Below are 18,685 nucleotides of genomic sequence, written 5' to 3' on the forward strand. Positions count from 1 at the left end.
GGAAAACACCAAAACCCAAAAAACCCTATACTATTTGATGTTACTTTTCTTTTTTTTTTTTTTTTTGCGGTACGCAGGCCTCTCACTGTTGTGGCCTCTCCCGTTGCGGAGCACAGGCTCCGGACACGCAGGCTCAGCGGCCATGCCTCACGGGCCTAGCTGCTCCACGGCATGTGGGATCTTCCCGGACCGGGGCACGAACCCACGTCCCCTGCATCGGCAGGCGGACTCTCAACGACTGCGCCACCAGGGACGCCCTAATGTTACTTTTCTTAATCAAGAAAACAAAATGCCACAGCATACAGCTCAGAGAAAGTCATATAATAAAAGTACCAAGAAACAAAATAAATAAAAATGTATATATAGCATCATTAGGCTCACTTTAGTCTAAATAAATATAGAATATCCCAGTCAAGAAATAAGTAATTCTTGAGAAGTTAAAAACTTAAAGAGAAACAATATATCTTCATGTAATATTTTATTTACTGATCTCTCTGAAACATGCCAAAATTCATATGGCTAATGGAACTTTCCATGTTAAAACGGTGGTCAACACAACAAATCCCTAACAAAAAATATTTTAATGTAAGAATCAACATGTGAACATTATATTCAGGTGGTAAAACTCAGGTTACAAATATAAGATAAATATCAAATAATATCATACTTCTGATTTAATGGAGAACAGTTGTGAGAGTCATGCTTAACACCTTGGTTAAGTAATGAGAGAAATGGGTTGGGGTGTCAGAGAGGTATGCAAAAATTTAACAGTTCAAATAATCCTTAGCCCTTCTGAGAAAATATAGATGGCAAATATTCCTGTAATATGGTGGTTTCGATCCATTAGTGAGCATTCTGTTCATGCATTTAAAGTAACAGCAGACGTTTCTAGGCATGAAAATTAGATTCAAAGTTAGTCTTTGCTCAACAAGTTAATGATACTATGAATCCCTTATATTTAAAAATATAGTTTAAATTTGTAAAGTTTAAGGTAAAGCATACTTGTTTTCATAGTTATCTTTAGATATAATTGAGACTACACTACCATATATAATCAGCTATACTGCTGTGCACAGTTAATTCCAGTTACCGTATTTTATATTTGCTGGTCATCAACAGCACAAAATTTATGCTCCAAAAGAAATACATCAATCCAGCAAAATGGTTCCATTTAATTTTTCTTTTAAAGACAGATTAACTAAATTTAAGGAAGAACTGGCTTTTCTTGATATCTCATTTTCAAATTACTGATACAAACTTACCAGAGAGTAATTATTTATTTTGCCTAACATCAAACAATCTGCAAAAAGTTTCCAAGATAGAGCCATTCCTTGTTCCATTTCCAAAAATAAATAAAAGTTTTTTAACTGAAAGCATTTACAGTCCTAGCTCTCTAAAGTAAACATTAAAAAATAAAGTACAAAAAATGATCTCTTGGCTTCTGAATAGCCCACTTAGTTACACAAAGTATTTTCTGTCCCAACACTTTCTCAAATTCAAAAGATATTTACTTCCTAGGAACATGACAGTCTTCATTTCAAACCATTCAGTCTGTTTCCATGGCAACACTGCGGGATTCCTTGGCCACCATAAGTCGCATTAGTTGACTGTGGAATTTCTCAATCTTCTTTACATCTTGAGCTTGGTCTGTTCTATACACCAAACACTGTCAGAAATTTTAAAAGCACACATTAACTATGTAAAACTAGATTATCAATGACGTAGCAAACGTATGCTTGGATAAAATTTTGAGTCTTTTCCTACCACTGTTTTGCTCTACTTCCTCTGGAGGTCATACCAAAGAAATTACATTCAAGTTTCCAAGTCCCCAACAATTACATTCCTTAAGTTTAGTATTTATAATATTTCAAATGCCACTGCTGTGGTTAAAAAACAAACAACTCTATTAGAAGCTTCTCAAAAATGACCAGTTGAATAACGTATTCAAATTCTGCCATGGTCTGATGAGAAGACTTCAAGATTGGAATTAGATATTTTCTCCCTGGGATCTGGTCATAAATGATTGAGTTACAGTGGGAAAAGCATATAAATCTTAGGATCCCTTTCTCTATTTGTGAGATGGGAGGGGGGGAGGGTTAATGATCATTTAAAAAAAATCTGGAATCCGTTGCTTACTGCTGGTTGCTACCTAAATCAAACGAGATAAATCTATTCAACCTTGATTTTCTGACATTACTTATAATTTTTAAACCAAACCAAATTCTTCCTTGCTATAAATTCAATTCTTCATTAGATACTTAAGATCTGTTTATCGTTGGCCATAAAACCATTTGTTCTAGCATCTTCAAAATTATCCAATTTAAGCTGGCAGTCTTTTTTTCATCTTGTAACACTGATCCATTTTTCTTTAGCGCATCTTAGATTCACGTGAGTTTTAAACAATGGGAACTTCATGATCCTACAGTAATATTCATCAACTTAAGTACTTTGGATTCAACCCCATCATGCCCAACTGATCTGAATTCATATAGCCTTTAATTCACTTGCTTAAAAAAATTTCATCCACGCATTGTACAAATTTGTCTAACAATTTTGTAAAGCGGCCATAATCATCTCCACCGTTTCAATTTTAGTATATGTTCTGTAGAAGAAAAAATACCTTCTCACTACAGTTTAGTGAGAAGAACAAACACCTTCTCATTAAAATACACAGAAAGATTTTAGGTCCACAGAAGACAATATTATAAATCAGTCATGGCACTGGAAAAAAATGATGCATAAATGGGACTATAAAAAAGTCAAAGCTCCATGACGATAATAATGAAGTCTAAGATGAGTTTTGTGAAGGAATTATTAGCCATTAAAATGAATTACTGAAGTATACAAACTTTTCTTTAAGAATCATTAGAAAACAAATTTTTATGTTGGAGTTGATTCATATATTTACTGTTTAGGAGGATGGGTTTGATTGTATCTTTGGTCCCTTCTAGACATGGAGTAGTTCTCAGTAGTTTTAAGAAAGGAGACAAAAAGTATTTTTCATATTTAGATCTTGTCACAGGAATCATCAATTTTAAATAAAGTTCTTTCCAATACTGCTTACCATGAATCCTTTAACTATATTTAATCATTACCAGAGGCAAAAAGTCATCATCTGGAGATAAAGCCTCTTGTATTGAATTCAATTCTGCATTTTCCTCTATTTTTAAAGCAGGATATACCAATTTCTCTTCAGTAGATACGTCTATTCACTCTGCGACAATCATAAGTAAACTTTTTCTCAGTGTGAATGCTCGAGATTCAAGTATACATTTACTGAATCTACTAAGTGCAGGCACTAGTGCTAGGCACTTCCACATATTTCATTTACACTCCACAACAACCCAACTGCGTAAGCAGACTATCACTGTGGCACTTCGTAGACAAGAAAATTATGGCCCCCAAAGCCAAAACTTTTGGCCTGAACTTTCCCCAGGATGAAATGCTGGTAGATGGCTAAGCTTAGGATTCAGATCTCTTGAATCTAGGTTTAGCACAACAGAGCTCAATTTATTCTTCCTTTTCCACATTTTCACAGTTACTTCACCAAACTCAATTGGTTCTTGGAAGACATGGTAATCATTAAAAGATCTGACTTCACACAACCTCACAGTGGAACCCTGAACAAAAATACAGTAAAATATATGACCAAAAAGTCATTTTTAAAATCACTATTAAATTTTTTAAAGAATTAATCCATTAAAAAAAAGTGTTTGCTAAGTACCCTCTGGGTCAGGACACCATGCTAGTCACTACAAATACTGGTAAGAATATTAGTGATCTATCTTTATTTTGAAGCTCACAATCTATTAAAAGTCCAATGTGATAAGACAATTGTGACACAGCACAAAAAGAGGCAGAAATAAAAGTAAGAGATGAAGCAATCCTTTTGAGCTGGGTTTTGAAAGATAAGCAGGAGGTTTGTCACACTGGGGCAGGGGTAGGATTCAATATTACAGAGATGGAAACAGACTGTTCAAAAGCACAGAGGCTGGGCTTCCCTGGTGGCGCGGTGGTTGAGAATCCGCCTGCCGATGCAGGGGACACGGGTTCATGCCCCGGTCTGGGAAGATCCCACATGCCGCAGAGCGGCTGGGCTCGTGAGCCATGGCCGCTGAGCCTGCGCGTCCAGAGCCTGTGCTCCACAGTGGGAGAGGCCACAACAGTGAGAGGCCCGTGTGCCGCAAAAAAAAAAAAAAAAAAGCGCAGAGGCCTAAGACATCATGGCATATGAAAGGAGCCCTTAAGTAACACTGAAAAACGAAGATTAGACAGGATATGCGGGTGGAATTTACATTATGAGTGATGAGAAGCCACTAAAGATTTTTTTTTGGCCACTAAAGATTTTTAAGCAGGGTAGTAACAACCAAATTTGCATTTTTAGAAATCACTCCGGCAGGGCAGCATAGGACGACTAAAGGATGAACTGGAAGCAGGGACACAGTTAGAGCCTATTCTACTAGTCCAGGTGAGTGACATTGAGTCCTTAAAGTTAAGAAGTTAGCAGTCAAGATGGAGAGTTCATGGCAGAAAATGAGACGAGGGAGCTTGAATCAATAATTCACAAATGCCCAGCAAAATGTATGGAACTTATCGGAGAATCAAAATACAAGTTTTTCAAATGAAGGAATAGTTAATGTGAGAATGAGGGAAAGGAAGGGACCAAAGATGATCCCCAGGTTTCTGAGCAAGTAACAGGAAGAGCCAGTTTGATAAGATATGATGAGTTCCATTCTAGACAGGCTAATGTTCACGAGTAGAGGAGGCAGGATGCTCAACTTAGAGCTAGTCAGGAAGCCAAAAGAAAAATATGACCTAAAGGTACAAAATTGGAAACAGACAGATACAGGCAGTACTGGACTTAATGGGTTGGTCCAGAAGTGGTATGAAAAGATCAAGAACAGAATCCTGGAGAAACCAATATTTATGGGGGCACATCAGTGGAATAATTAGCAAAGAAGAATGAAACAGAAAAACAAGATAAAACGGAGCACAGATGCCAAAATAATAATTTCTACAAGAAGTGGTTTTCTCAGAAGCAGCCAGGAGGTCACATAAAATATGAACTGCTGAGGCTACTGGGTTTGAAAATAAAGGGGCTGCTGCTGAGCTCTCACCAAGAGCAGTCTGAGTGGAAGACTTCATGCAGAAACCAGATGGCAGAGGGGTAAGGAATGAATGGGGTGTGAGGAACAGACAGTGAGCAGACAGGGAAGGTCAGAAATACAATTACAGAGCCTATAACTTGTGTTCAAATCCATTATTTACTTCTCACACACGTATAAAGAAACCTTCACTCCTCATATCCACTTTTGGTCTCTACGTTCCTCTTGCTTAGGGTCCGAAGAGAGCAGTTATTAAACTACACTTAACATACTGCATTAATGAAGTAAGTTGAATTATCTTTCCAAGTGCCTATAAAAATTGCTTCCAGGGGCTAATGGCAGACTCTGGGAGGGCTCACGCCAAGGAGTACTTCCCAGAACTTCTACTGCCAGTGTCCTTGTTCCCATGGTGAGCCACAGCCACCGCCCGCCTCTGCAGGAGACCCTCCAACACTAGCAGGTTGGGAAGCCCGACGTGGGGCTGAGAACCTTCACTCCAGTGGGTGGACTTCTGTGAGGGAATAACTGAATTGTTAAGGTTAAGATCCAAGGATGAAACAGAGAATTTGCTTCATGTTCTGACACTGAATGAAGTCTTCACTATGCACCATATCAACTCCCAAGCTTTGTTCTGTGAAGCACTGTGGTTCAAAAAGACAGTAATAGAGCCGTGTGGACGAAAAGGCTCTTGGTGCTCCAGCCAGGAGTCAGTGCTGTGCCTCTGAGGTGGGAGAGCTGGTCCACAAGAGACCTCCTAGCTCCAAGTAATATCAAACGGCAAAAATCTCCCAGAGATCTCCATCTCAACACCAACACCCAGCTTCACTCAACAACCAGCAAGCTACAGTTCTGGATACCCTATGCCAAACAACTAGCAAGACAGGAACACAACTCCACCCATTAGCAGAGAGGCTGCCTAAAATCATAGTAAGTCCACAGACACCCCAAAACACACCACCAGATGTGGACCTGCCCACCAGAAAGACAAGATCCAACCTCATCCACCAGAACACAGGCACTAATCCCCTCCACCAGGAAGCCTACACAACCCACTGAACCAACTTTAGCCACTGGGGACAGACACCAAAAACAATGGGAACTACGAACCTGCAGCCTGGAAAAAGGAGACCCCAAACACAGTAAGCTAAGCAAAATGAGAAGACAGAAAAACACACAGCAGACGAAGGAGCAAGATAAAAATTCACCAGACCTAACAAATGAAGAGGAAATAGGTAGTCTACCTGAAAAAGAATTCAGAATAATGATAGTAAAGATGACCCAAAATCTTGGAAAGAGAATAGACAAAATGCAAGAAACATTTAACAGACCTAGAAGAACTAAAGATGAAACAAGCAACAATGAACAACACAATAAATGAAATTTAAAATGCTCTAGAAGGGATCAATAGCAGAATAACTGAGGCAGAAGAACAGATAAGTGACCTGGAAGATAAAATAATGGAAATAACTACTGCAGAGCAAAATAAAGAAAAAAGAGTGAAAAGAACTGAGGACAGTCTCAGAGACCTCTGGGACAACATTAAACCCACCAACATTCGAATTATAGGGGCCCCATAAGAAGAAGAGAAAAAGAAAGGGACTGAGAAAGCAGTTGAAGAGATTATAGTTGAAAACTTCCCTAATATGGGAAAGGAAATAGTTAATCAAGTCCAGGAACCACAGAGAGTCCCATACAGGATAAATCCAAGGAGAAACATACCAAGACACATATTAATCAAACTGTCAGAAATTAAATACAAAGAAAACATATTAAAAGCAGCAAGGGAAAAACAACAAATAACACACAAGGGAATCCCCATAAGGTTAACAGCTGATCTTTCAGCAGAAACTGTGCAAGCCAGAAGGGAGTGGCAGGACATATTTAAAGTGATAAAGGATGAAAACCTACAACCAAGATTATTCTACCCAGTAAGGATCTCATTCAGATTTGATGGACAAATTAAAACCTCTAGAGACAAGCAAAAGCTGAGAGAGTTCAGCACCACCAAACCAGCTTTACAACAAATGCTAAAGGAAGGAACTTCTCTAGGCAAGAAACACAAGAGAAGGAAAAGACCTACAATAACAAACCCAAAACAATTAAGAAAATGGGAATAGGAACATACATATCGATAATTACCTTAAATGTAAATGGATTAAATGCTCCCACCAAAAGACACAGACTGGCTGAATGGATACAAAAACAAGACCCACATATATGCTGTCTACAAGAGACCCACTTCAGACCTAGGGACACATACAGACTGAAAGTGAGGGGATGGAAAACGATATTCCATGTAAATGGAAACCAAAAGAAAGCTGGAGTAGCAATTCTCATATCAGTCAAAATAGACTTTACAATAAAGACTACTAGAAGAGACAAAGAAGGACACTACATAATGATCAAGGGATCGATCCAAGAAGAAGATATAACAATTGTAAATATTTATGCACCCAACATAGGAGCACCTCAATACATAAGGCAAATACTAACAGCCATAAAAGGGGAAATCGACACTAACACATTCATAGTAGGGGACTTTAACACCCCACTTTCACCAATGGACAGATCATCCAAAATGAAAATAAATAAGGAAACACAAGCTTTAAATGATACGTTAAACAAGATGGACTTACTTGATATTTATAGGACATTCCATCCAAAAACAACAGAATACACATTTTTCTCAAGTGCTCATGGAACATTCTCCAAGATAGATCATATCTTGGGTCACAAATCAAGCCTTGGTAAATTTAAGAAAATTGAAATCGTATCAAGTATCTTTTCCGACAACAACGCTATGAGACTAGATATCAATTACATGAAAAGATCTGTAAAAAATACAAACACATGGAGGCTAAACAATACAATACTTAATAACGAAGTGATCACTGAAGAAATCAAAGAGGAAATTTAAAAAATACCTAGAAACAAATGACAATGGAGACACGACGACCCAAAATCTATGGGATGCAGCAAAAGCAGTTCTAAGAGGGAAGTTTATAGCAATACAATCCTACCTTAAGAAACAGGAAACATCTCTAATAAACAACCTAACCTTGAACCTAAAGCAATTAGAGAAAGAAGAACAAAAAAACCCCAAAGTTAGCAGAAGGAAAGAAATCATAAAGATCAGATCAGAAATAAATGAAAAAGAAATGAAGGAAACGATAGCAAAGATCAATAAAACTAAAAGCTCGTTCTTTGAGAAGATAAACAAAATTGATAAACCATTAGCCAGACTCATCAAGAAAAAAAGGGAGAAGACTCAAATCAATAGAATTAGAAATGAAAAAGGAGAATAACTGACACTGCAGAAACACAAAAGATCATGAGAGATTACTACAAGCAAATCTATGCCAATAAAACGGACAACCTGGAAGAAATGGACAAATTCTTAGAAATGCACAACCTGCCGAGACTGAGCCAGGAATAAATAGAAAATATGAACAGACCAATCACAATCACTGAAATTGAAACTGTGATTAAAAATCTTCCAACAAAAGCCCAGGACCAGATGGCTTCACAGGTGAATTCTATCAAACATTTAGAGAAGAGCTAACACCTATCCTTCTCAAACTCTTCCAAAATAAAGCAGAGGGAGGAACACTCCCAAACTCATTCTACGAGGCCACCATCACCCTGATACCAAAACCAGACAAGGATGTCACAAAGAAAGAAAACTAAAGGCCAATATCACTGATGAACATAGATGCAAAAATCTTCAACAAAATACTAGCAAACAGAATCCAAGAGCACATTAAAAGGATCATACACCATGATCAAGTGGGGTTTATTCCCGCAACGCAAGGATTCTTTGGTATACGCAAATCAATGTGATACTAACAAACTGAAGGAGAAAAACCATATGATCATCTCAATAGACGCAGAGAAAGCTTTTGACAAAATTCAACACCCATTCATGATAAAAACCCTGCAGAAAGTAGGCACACAGGGAACTTTCCTCAACATAATAAAGGCCATATACGACAAACCCACAGCCAACATCATCCTCAATGGTGAAAAACTGAAAGCATTTCCACTAAGATCAGAAACAAGACAAGGTTGCCCGCTCTCACCACTCTTATTCAACACAGTTTTGGAAGTTTTAGCCACAGCAATCAGAGAAGAAAAGGAAATAAAAGGAATCCAAATCGGAAAAGAAGAAGTAAAGCTGTCACTGTTTGAAGATGACATGATACTATACATAGAAAATCCTAAAGATGCTACCAGAAAACTACTAGAGCTAATCAATGAATTTGATAAAGTAGCAGGATACAAAATTAATGCACACAAATCTCTGGCATTCCTATACACTAATGATGAAAAATCTGAAAGTGAAATCAAAAAGACACTCCCATTTACCATTGCAACAAAAAGAATAAAATATCTAGGAATAAACCTACCTAAGGAGACAAAAGACCTGTATGCAGAAAACTAGAAGACACTGATAAAAGAAATTAAAGATGATACAAATAGATGGAGAGATATACCATGTTCTTGGATTGGAAGAATCAACATTGTGAAAATGACTCTACTACCCAAAGCAATCTACAGATTCAATGCAATCCCTATCAAACTACCACTGGCATTTTTCTCAGAACTAGAACAAAAAAAATCACAATTTGTATGGAAACACAAAAGACCCCGAATAGCCAAAGCAACCTTGAGAACGAAAAACGGAGCTGGAAGAATCAGGCTCCCTGACTTTAGACTATACTACAAAGCTACAGTAATCAAGACAGTATGGTACTGGCACAAAAACAGAAATAGAGATCAATGGAACAGCATAGAAAGCCCAGAGATAAACCCACACACATATGGTCACCTTATCTTTGATAAAGGAGGCAGGAATGTACAGTGGAGAAAGGACAGCCTCTTCAATAAGTGGTGCTGGGAAAACTGGACAGGTACATGTAAAAGTATGAGATTAGAACACTCCCTAACACCATACACAAAAATAAACTCAAAATGGATTAAAGACCTAAATGTAAGGCCAGACACTTTCAAACTCTTAGAGGAAAACATAGGCAGAACACTCTGACATAAATCACAGCAAGATCCTTTTTGACCCACCTCCTAGAGAAATGGAAATAAAAACAAAAATAAACAAACGGGACCTAATGAAACTTGAAAGCTTTTGCACAGCAAAGGAAACCATAAACAAGACCAAAAGACAACCCTCAGAATGGGAGAAAATTTTTGCAAATGAAGCAACTGACAAAGGATTAATCTCTAAAATTTACAAGCAGCTCATGCAGCTCAATAACAAAAAACCAAACAACCCAATCCAAAAATGGGCAGAAGACCTAAATAGACATTTCTCCAAAGAAGATATACAGATTGCCAAGAAACACATGAAAGAATGCTCAACATCACTAATCATTAGAGAAATGCAAATCAAAACTACAATGAGATATCATTGGTCAGAATGGCCATCATCAAAAAATCTAGAAACAATAAATGCTGGAGAGGGTGTAGAGAAAAGGGAACACTCTTGCACTGCTGGTGGGAATGTGAATTGGTACAGCCACTATGGAGAACAGTATGCAGGTTCCTTAAAAAACTACAAATAGAAATACCATACGACCCAGCAATCCCACTACTGGGCATATAACCTGAGAAAACCATAAGTCAAAAAGAGTCATGTACCAAAATGTTCATTGCAGCTCTATTTACAATAGCCAGGAGATGGAAACAACCTAAGTGTCCATCATCGGATGAATGGATAAAGAAAATGTGGTACATATATACAATGGAATATTACTCTGCCATAAAAAGAAAGGAAATTGAGTTATTTGTAGTGAGGTGGATGGACCTAGAGTCTGTCATACAGAGTGAAGTAAGTCAGAAAGAGAAAGACAAATACCATATGCTAACACATATATATTGAATCTGAGAAAAATAAAATGTCATGAAGAACCTAGGGGTAGCGACGGGAATAAAGACACAGACCTGCTAGAGAACGGACTTGGGGATATGGGGAGAGGGAGGGGTGAGCTGTGAAAGGGTGAGAGAGTGGCATGGACATGTATACACTACCAAACGTAAAATAGATAGCTAGTGGGAAGCAGCCTCATAGCACAGGGAGATCAGCTTGGTGCTCTGTGACCACCTAGAGGGGTGGGATGCAGAGGGTGGGAGGGAGGGAGATGGAAGAGGGAAGAGATATGGGAACATACGTATACGTATAACTGATTCACTTTGTTATAAAGCAGAAACTAACACACCATTATAAAGCAATGATACTCCAATAAAGATGTTAAAAAAAAAAAAGCTTCTAGACCAAGGTTCTTGACTTGGGAATGAAATGTGAAATAAGCATCCTAATGGGTGACCTGCATAAATTCTATGTAAATAATTTCAAACAAATGGTTAACTCAAACAAATCTGAAAGTATGCAACAAATAAAAATGTATACTTACAACTAAATCATCTGTTACTTTAATACACAAACTCCCATCAGAATGCCTATATTTGAGAACCACACGTGCCTGAAATAAAAATACATATTTAGAAACAGTGAAGTCAGAAGACATTTCTCATAAATAATTTAGTCTTCAGGTGGGCTAAAATGGATCCTTGTAGAATTAATAGCCAAAACATCTAAAGGCACCTTTACTGTAAACTTATTATTGAAATGTGGGAAAACAGGATTTTGTTCATTTCTATTGCTGCAATTTTTTTAAGACTTAAAATAGTCAGGTATTTTATTTTCAGCCACTTTGAAGAGATGTACTGAAAATTCCCAAGACACATCCATATTCAGAGAGCCTGTGAGACTCTTAAGGTGGTCTGGCATTTCTTGCCAGTCAGAATAATATACTGAAGGGTATTCACAGCTTGCCACCTCAAAGTATACCACTTGGGCATAAGGAATGTTTTGAGCTGAAGGCGATTAGCTCTCTGCCCTTTCTGGCCAAAAGCAGGACATAAATTAACCTTTGTAAAGGTGACATAAGTTTCCAGTTGTAAAGGTGTTTCCCTCTCCCTGGGAAAAGAGAACACGGTTTGTTCCCTAACAAACCTTACTAAACAACTCTTATTTCCCATACATTTCCTAGTCACCTTCTCACAACTTACCCCCTCCCAGAAGCCCCAAACCTCTTTTCCTTTGTCCAGCCTCTTTCCCACCCTTTGTTAAGATGGCATATAGGTCCCAAATTCCTCAGGTCACATTTCTTTGTGAACTTCTGTGCTATGTATGTTTCTACCTGTTAAATTGCAGAGCCCCAGTCATAACACCTAAGAGAGTAAAGGAGAAAGTTTTTTCTCCCCTACAATACCAAAACACCTAGCCACAGATGAATGATAGGCAAAGATGGGGGAAAAAAATAGCAGAAATGGCTAGTTTAGTTCAAATCCATTCCCCAGGAAAGAGCACTGCAGTCGCAATTCATACCTTCCATTTTCCCATGGCTCTCAGGAGGTGGACTCAGGCTAAGTTACTCAGCAAAATCACATCTTTATCGTGATGGCACAACATGATGTCTCCATCAACAACTTTCTAAATCCAGAATAACTCCTATACTGAGTGCCATGCTACACAGCACTTTTTGTTGTTTGGTATTCTACAGTTAGGAAGCCAAGAAAATGATTTAGGTATTACAATATTCCAATAAAAGAAGACATCTCCCAATAGAGTTTACAACTTCCATGAACATTATTTTTACTACTTTAAATGATGGATTCGAAAGTGTACTGCAGCAGAGTCAAGTTTCTTGTTAACCAAAATAAACAACTCTTCTTTAGTTTTAGCTAGCTGTTTTAAAAAGTGCTAAGTATCTATAAGCCAAAACAGGAACATAATTTTAAAATGGTTACAATGTAGCACAGGACCCTCAAGACAATTCTGGAAACTAGATAAAAAGGGCTATTAGAGCTTTTCCTACAGCTTTTCCCATTATGCTCTCTGCTCTCCTGGGATTGCAAAAACAAAAGTCATACCACCCTGAGATTTGTCTTGGTGAGGGAGGAAAGGGAACGCACCAAGCACTTAAGTAGGTATAAATAATGACAACTAGGTTAAGTACCTTTAGACTACCTAACTGATTCTATTTATTGGGCTACTAAATTCAGTTTTACGTATTTAAAAAAATTCAGTCCTCCAGAAACAAAAAGAAACTGAAACTAAAAAATATACTAAGCATGACAACTACGTAAGGTTTTAACTCTCACTTAAAAGAATACTCAATGGCGAGTAGAAATGAGAGTTAAAAGGTCTGTGATACTATACAAGAGAGTCCATTTTGTAACTTAGAGAGCGCCTAAGTTACCATGTCAGATGCCACTAAGAGAGAAAAAGAAATCAACGTTCTTGCTTTCTTAGGAACTTTGAATTCAACCAAGCAAAATAATCAAAACATAAGACAACATAAATTAAGCCCTATAAAGGCACATACAGGTAAAATGTTAAAAAGAGAACGCAAGTAATTTAGATTGGGAGAAGGGGAAGTGTGAAAAGGCTTTATGGAGATGGCTTCAGAAATGCATTTTCTTTTCTTTTATGGAAGAAGTTAGGAGAAAAGCTGAAGTGGCAGTCTGAAGATATGATACATTATGTAGCTTCATGAGACTAGGGCTGAGTATGGCGGAAATGGTGGAAGACAAAGCCAGCAAGACTGGAGAGAGGGTCAGACTGGAGACTGGGAGTCCGGATGTCTACCAGCAATCAATGAAGAACCAGGTTTAAAGCAGGAAACTGAGAGTTCAATTTTTGTGTTTTAGATAGCTGTGGTATGAGAGGGGTCCAGAAATAATGCCATCTTCAGTTAGAGCAGATGCAACAGAGAATGGTAAAAGGTGATGAATGTAATCAACAGGGAGAGAAGACAGAATTCTGTAAAACAGATCCCAAAGAGTTCTGACAAAATTTCTTTTCTTTTTTAGTCCCAGCAGTATGGACCGGTAGAGATAGCATGAACATGGGGTTTAGAGACGTGGGTTCAAATTTTAGCTTCATTTCTTAGAGACTAAGCAAATCATTTAGTGTATCTAAGATTGTTTATTCGTCTACCTCAAGGAGCTGTCTTAATTGTTCACATAAATTATACAAATAAATATATATATAAAATGTCTGTCACATACAAGGTACTCAATATAACTGTCAGTATCTCCCCACTCATCCCCTCACCTTCCAATCAAAAAAATCACTAGTTTTTAACTAGTGCAAGGCTATCATAAGAAGGCACAAGTTTTTAGGCCACTGGAATTTTCTGACTGGGGAAAGAGCTCAAAGATTCTCGCTCTCTTGCCTGTACTAGACATGCCTTGTTCACAGCAATGCTCTATAATTGCCATTTTATTTTCATTTTCCCTAAGAATGACCACATTCTTAAAATATGATTACTCTTGATATGAATTTGTATTTATTTTTACTACCTTTTCAAATATTTTTAGTGTACACCGTGGGTACTTCTGGACAAAATTCCTGTATTGTCCTCATGGTGTACTGCTTAAAGAAACAGATGGCCCTACAAACAAAATCTACCAAATGGAGGAGCCAGAAATTGTGTCATAAACAAAGTACTCAATTTCAAAAATATCTAACTCATTTCATAATTTGTTATTATTACATCTTTGTATTGCAAAGAATGAAACTAGGAATGTTTTACAGCTTCTTATTACTTATCTAGGTCTAAAAAGCTAGCAGGATTTTTTTTTTTTTCCTGGCTGCATTGGGTCTTCATTGCGGTGTGCGGGCTTCTCATTGCAGCGGCTTCTCATGTTGTGAAGCAGGGCTCTGGGAGCGCGGGCTTCAGTAGTTGCAGTACGTGGGCTCAGTAGTTGTGGCTCAGGGCCTTACTTGCTCCTCGGCATGTGGGATCTTCCCGGACCAGGGATGGAACCCATGTCCCCTTCATTGGCAGGAAGATTCTTAATCACTGCGCTACCGGGGAAGTCCCGCTAGCAAAATTTCTAATTAACAGGGAGCTGCTTCAAATATTATTTAGATGACAATAAAATAAATAAAAACCTGAGAGGAAGAAAAGTCAAGACCCAAATGCTATATTCTCATCCTTGCGACTTCTTTGCTTTTTAATAATAAGCTAATCTCTGACACTCACTTATAATTTTTGTGGGGGCCATGCATGAATTACAGGGATCCATGGGCCCTCTAAAATTGTTTACAAACTTCTACGTACAAGTGGATTTTTCTGAGAAAAGGGTGCAAGCACCTCATGTTCTCAAAAAGGCACTGACCTCCAAAAGATTAAGAACCACTACGCTAATGGCTGTAGATGCCTCCAAACTGGGGTCTTTCCAAAATTTCTCTGCGGTGGCAGAAAAACATAACCGTTTTATCTTACACGAGGTAGTACGGGACAAGGGCACCAAAACAGCTGAGGGACAGAAGGCCGAAACTGCAGGGGGAGGAGCCCTGCCCTTACAGACACGTAAACCAACGACAGCCATAAGGGATGTTCAGGGATTGGGGGCGGAGGAAGGTTACCTAAGGGCCCTGAAATGACCCCGATCTTGCCCGTTTCAGGGCTTCATCGGCCGTTAATAAGGGAGGAACAAGCGGACTTGGCGGGGTCCGTCTCTCCTCACTCACAGCACCTACCAGGATGCTGGAGAAGCTTCGAAGGCCGAGCGGACGGCAGAGAAGTTATCCTGACCGGGGGCTGGGACAGAGGCACCGGCCCCTCCAGTGATTTACCTTCATAGGGTCTGCGAGGTAGAGCTTCTCCGCTGCGCGACTGAACTCCTCCCAGGTCTGGTACTGCGGCATCGTGGGCCCGCGGCAGAACAGGAAAGGGAGGCAAAGCTACGGACCTGAGGCGACGCGACGCGGCCCACCGACCTCCCTACCTCTCGCAGCCACCTACTGCGGCAGAGACCCGGCCGCTCAACGATGGTGGCACCTCTTCGCACCAACGCCTCGTTCCATTGGACGGCCCTGACCGCCCTCGCCCAATGGAAAGGAGGGATGTTGCCAAGTAGGAGGTGGAGCCCCGAGCGTGTGGCTCTGGGAGCTGGTCCAGAGAAGTGGAGAGCGAGGAAACGATGGAGGTTGCCACAGCGCCCCCTATGGGACTGGAGGAGAATCTGTCCCGCTGTTCTTTGGGCTGGACTCCAATGGTAAAGCCTAAGTTTCTTCAGCAAACATTGAGCGGCTTAGTGATAAGCGCTGGAGCTACAAGAATGGAGACATTAGGGTCCAGCTGTCACACCTACAGCTTAGTAAAAGCGAGAGGAGACATAAACACAAGAATGCAACCGAAAACTTTATGTGATGGATATTTATGTCGGGTTAGTAGAACACAAAGGAAGAGTGATCACGTGTGGGTGGGGGGATGCTATAGTGATGGCACAAGCCGAATCTAGATAAACATGGTGGATGTCCAACAGGTGGGCAAGGCAGGACAGGATATCTAGGCCCACTTTAGATCTGTAGTGTATTTAATGTGATAGGTATTTGGGGGATGGGGGAAGAAAAGAATCAAGGGAAGAAATCATGTCATCACTTAAACCAGGAGAAGACATTTGAACTTTGTTCTCCAGGCAATGGAGTGGTATAGAAGGGTATTTTTCTTTAATCAAGTTTATTGAAGAATTTTTTTTTGTACAATGAAACACACCAGTTTTAAATGTACAGGTTGATGCATTTTGACACACACACACACATTTATATATTAAAACCATTGGATATATGCCCATATACCAGATACCACAATCAAGATAAGGAACATCTCTATCTCCAGAATAGTTCCCTTATGCTTCTTTATATTCAATCCCACCACCTGCACCCCTAACCCTGGACAATCACTGACCTGCTTTCTGCCACTCTAGTTTTCCTGCCCATGCAAGGGCTTTAAGCTGATTTGCATATTATAGGGCTCCAGCTTCACACAAAGACTGAAGTGAAGTGGCAAACCTGGAGATGGGGAGACCTCTTAAGATGCTCATGCAGTAATACAGGCATATAGATAACTAAAAAGGACCTACTGTATAGCACAGGGAGCTCTACTCAGTACTGTGTAATGACCTATATGGGAAAAGAAATCTAAAAAAGAGTGGGTATATTGTATATGTACAACTGGTTCACTTTGCTGTGCACCTGAAACTAAGACTACATTGTAAAACAACTATACTCCAAAAAAAATGTTTTAAAGGATATATTGTACAGCACAAGGAATATAGCCAATATTTTACAACAACAAAAAAGCCATGGATCTGAATTAAGGCACTAGCTTAGGAACGGAGAGGAGGAAACAGTTTTGAGATTTACTCAGTGAATGATGTGGGGTATGCAGGAGAGGAAAAAGTAGAATGATTCCTGGGCCAGTGGAGGTGGTGATGCCATTGACTGATGCAGGGGAAAGGGAAGAAGAAAAGGTCTGGGGGAGATTGGGGAAGACAGTGAGTTCAGTTGTGAACTTGATGAGTTTGAAATATCTTTGGGACATGCAGGTGAAGATGTCTGGTAACTTAGCTGGGTATCTCCATCGGTAACTCCAGGAGCGGTATGAAATAGGAGTCATCAGCAGATAGGTCTTAGTTGAGCCTTCCTGGGGAGAGGACACAGCATAAGAAGAGAAGACTAAGGACAAAGCCTGTGAAACAGCCACATGTACAAAGGGTTAGAGAGAGCGAGTAGAGCTCACAAAGGAGGCGAAGCAGAAATTATCAGAGGGATAAAAGGAGGCCAGGAGTGTCTGGGAAGTGGCGGGGAGAAGGTTTTGAGGAGGGAGTAGTCAGTGGTGTCAGGTGGCGGGTAGGGAGCAAGTACAAAGAGAACTAAAATGAGTCCACTGATTGTAGTCATTGGGAGGCCATTGGCGACCCTCAACCAGAGAACCCTCAGTCATACTGGGGTTCGAGTAGAACCGACTGAAAGAGGCTGAAAAGGTAGAAAAGTGAAGCCAGTTGCTTTATACTCTCCTTTATAAGAGCTTAACCACAAACAGAAGTGGAAGAAAATAAAAAGATATGAAATTGAGTTATTTGTAGTGAGGCGGATGGACCTAGAGTCTGTCATACAGAGTGAAGTAAGTCAGAAAGAGAAAAACAAATACCATATGCTAACGCATATATATGGAATCTAAAGAAAAAACAATGGTTCTGACAAACCTAGGGGCAGAACAGGAATAAAGACGCAGACATAGAGAATGGACTTGAGGACACGGGGAGGGGGAAGGGTAAACTGGGACGAAGTGAGAGAGTGGCATGGACATATATACACTACCAAATGTAACATAGATAGCTAGTGGGGAGCAGCCGCATAGCACAGCGAGATCAGCTGGTGCTTTGTGACCGCCTGGAGGGGTGGGATAAGGAGGGTGGGAGGGAGACGCAAAACGGAGGGGATATGGGGATATGTGTATACGTATAGCTGATTCACTTTGTTATACAGCAGAAACTAACACAACATGTAACGCAATTATACTCCAATAAAGATGTTAAATAAATAAAAATTAAAAAAAGAAGAGGAGGTAAGAAGATGGCCCAAAGACACCGGTAAAGAAAGTGTTATTGTTTAAGACGGAAAGATTTTGTCCCTGTTTATAACTTTCACAGAAGGAATTGTAAGAGATTAAATAATACAAGAGAAAGAGGAAAGCAAGATTTCAGGG

At 39.4% G+C, this 18,685-nt stretch overlaps 1 protein-coding gene across 2 annotated transcripts; it reads right to left on the reverse strand.

The window, feature by feature from the left end:
- Positions 1-463: 463 nt before the first annotated feature.
- Positions 464-15,977, reverse strand: SRP9 (signal recognition particle 9). 2 transcript variants are annotated; one of them, XM_059997574.1, is made up of 4 exons: positions 15,769-15,977; positions 11,531-11,599; positions 1,512-1,666; positions 464-888 (listed from the first exon to the last, which is right to left on the reverse strand). In XM_059997574.1, exons 1-3 carry the CDS (start codon positions 15,838-15,840, stop codon positions 1,547-1,549), a joined length of 261 nt encoding a protein of 86 aa, XP_059853557.1. In that variant the 5' UTR covers positions 15,841-15,977; the 3' UTR covers positions 464-888; positions 1,512-1,546. The 2 variants fall into 2 exon arrangements, with proteins under 2 accessions (XP_059853557.1, XP_059853548.1); XM_059997565.1 differs by having other exon boundaries at positions 464-1,666.
- Positions 15,978-18,685: the final 2,708 nt, after the last annotated feature.

The sequence above is a fragment of the Delphinus delphis genome, chromosome 1 (assembly GCF_949987515.2).
Source record: "Delphinus delphis chromosome 1, mDelDel1.2, whole genome shotgun sequence".
In the NCBI taxonomy this organism is placed as follows: Eukaryota; Metazoa; Chordata; class Mammalia; order Artiodactyla; family Delphinidae; genus Delphinus; species Delphinus delphis.

Bases quoted from the DNA above. Each gene is read 5' to 3' on its own strand.
- SRP9 (XM_059997574.1), bottom strand. From the start codon at position 15,840: ATGCCGCAGTACCAGACCTGGGAGGAGTTCAGTCGCGCAGCGGAGAAG. The intron at 11,600-15,768 runs GTAAATCACTGG...TTTTTATTTCAG, and splicing joins ACCTCGCAGACCCTATGAAG to GCACGTGTGGTTCTCAAATA. The intron at 1,667-11,530 runs GTAAGTATACAT...AATTTCTGACAG, and splicing joins AAGTAACAGATGATTTAGTT to TGTTTGGTGTATAGAACAGA.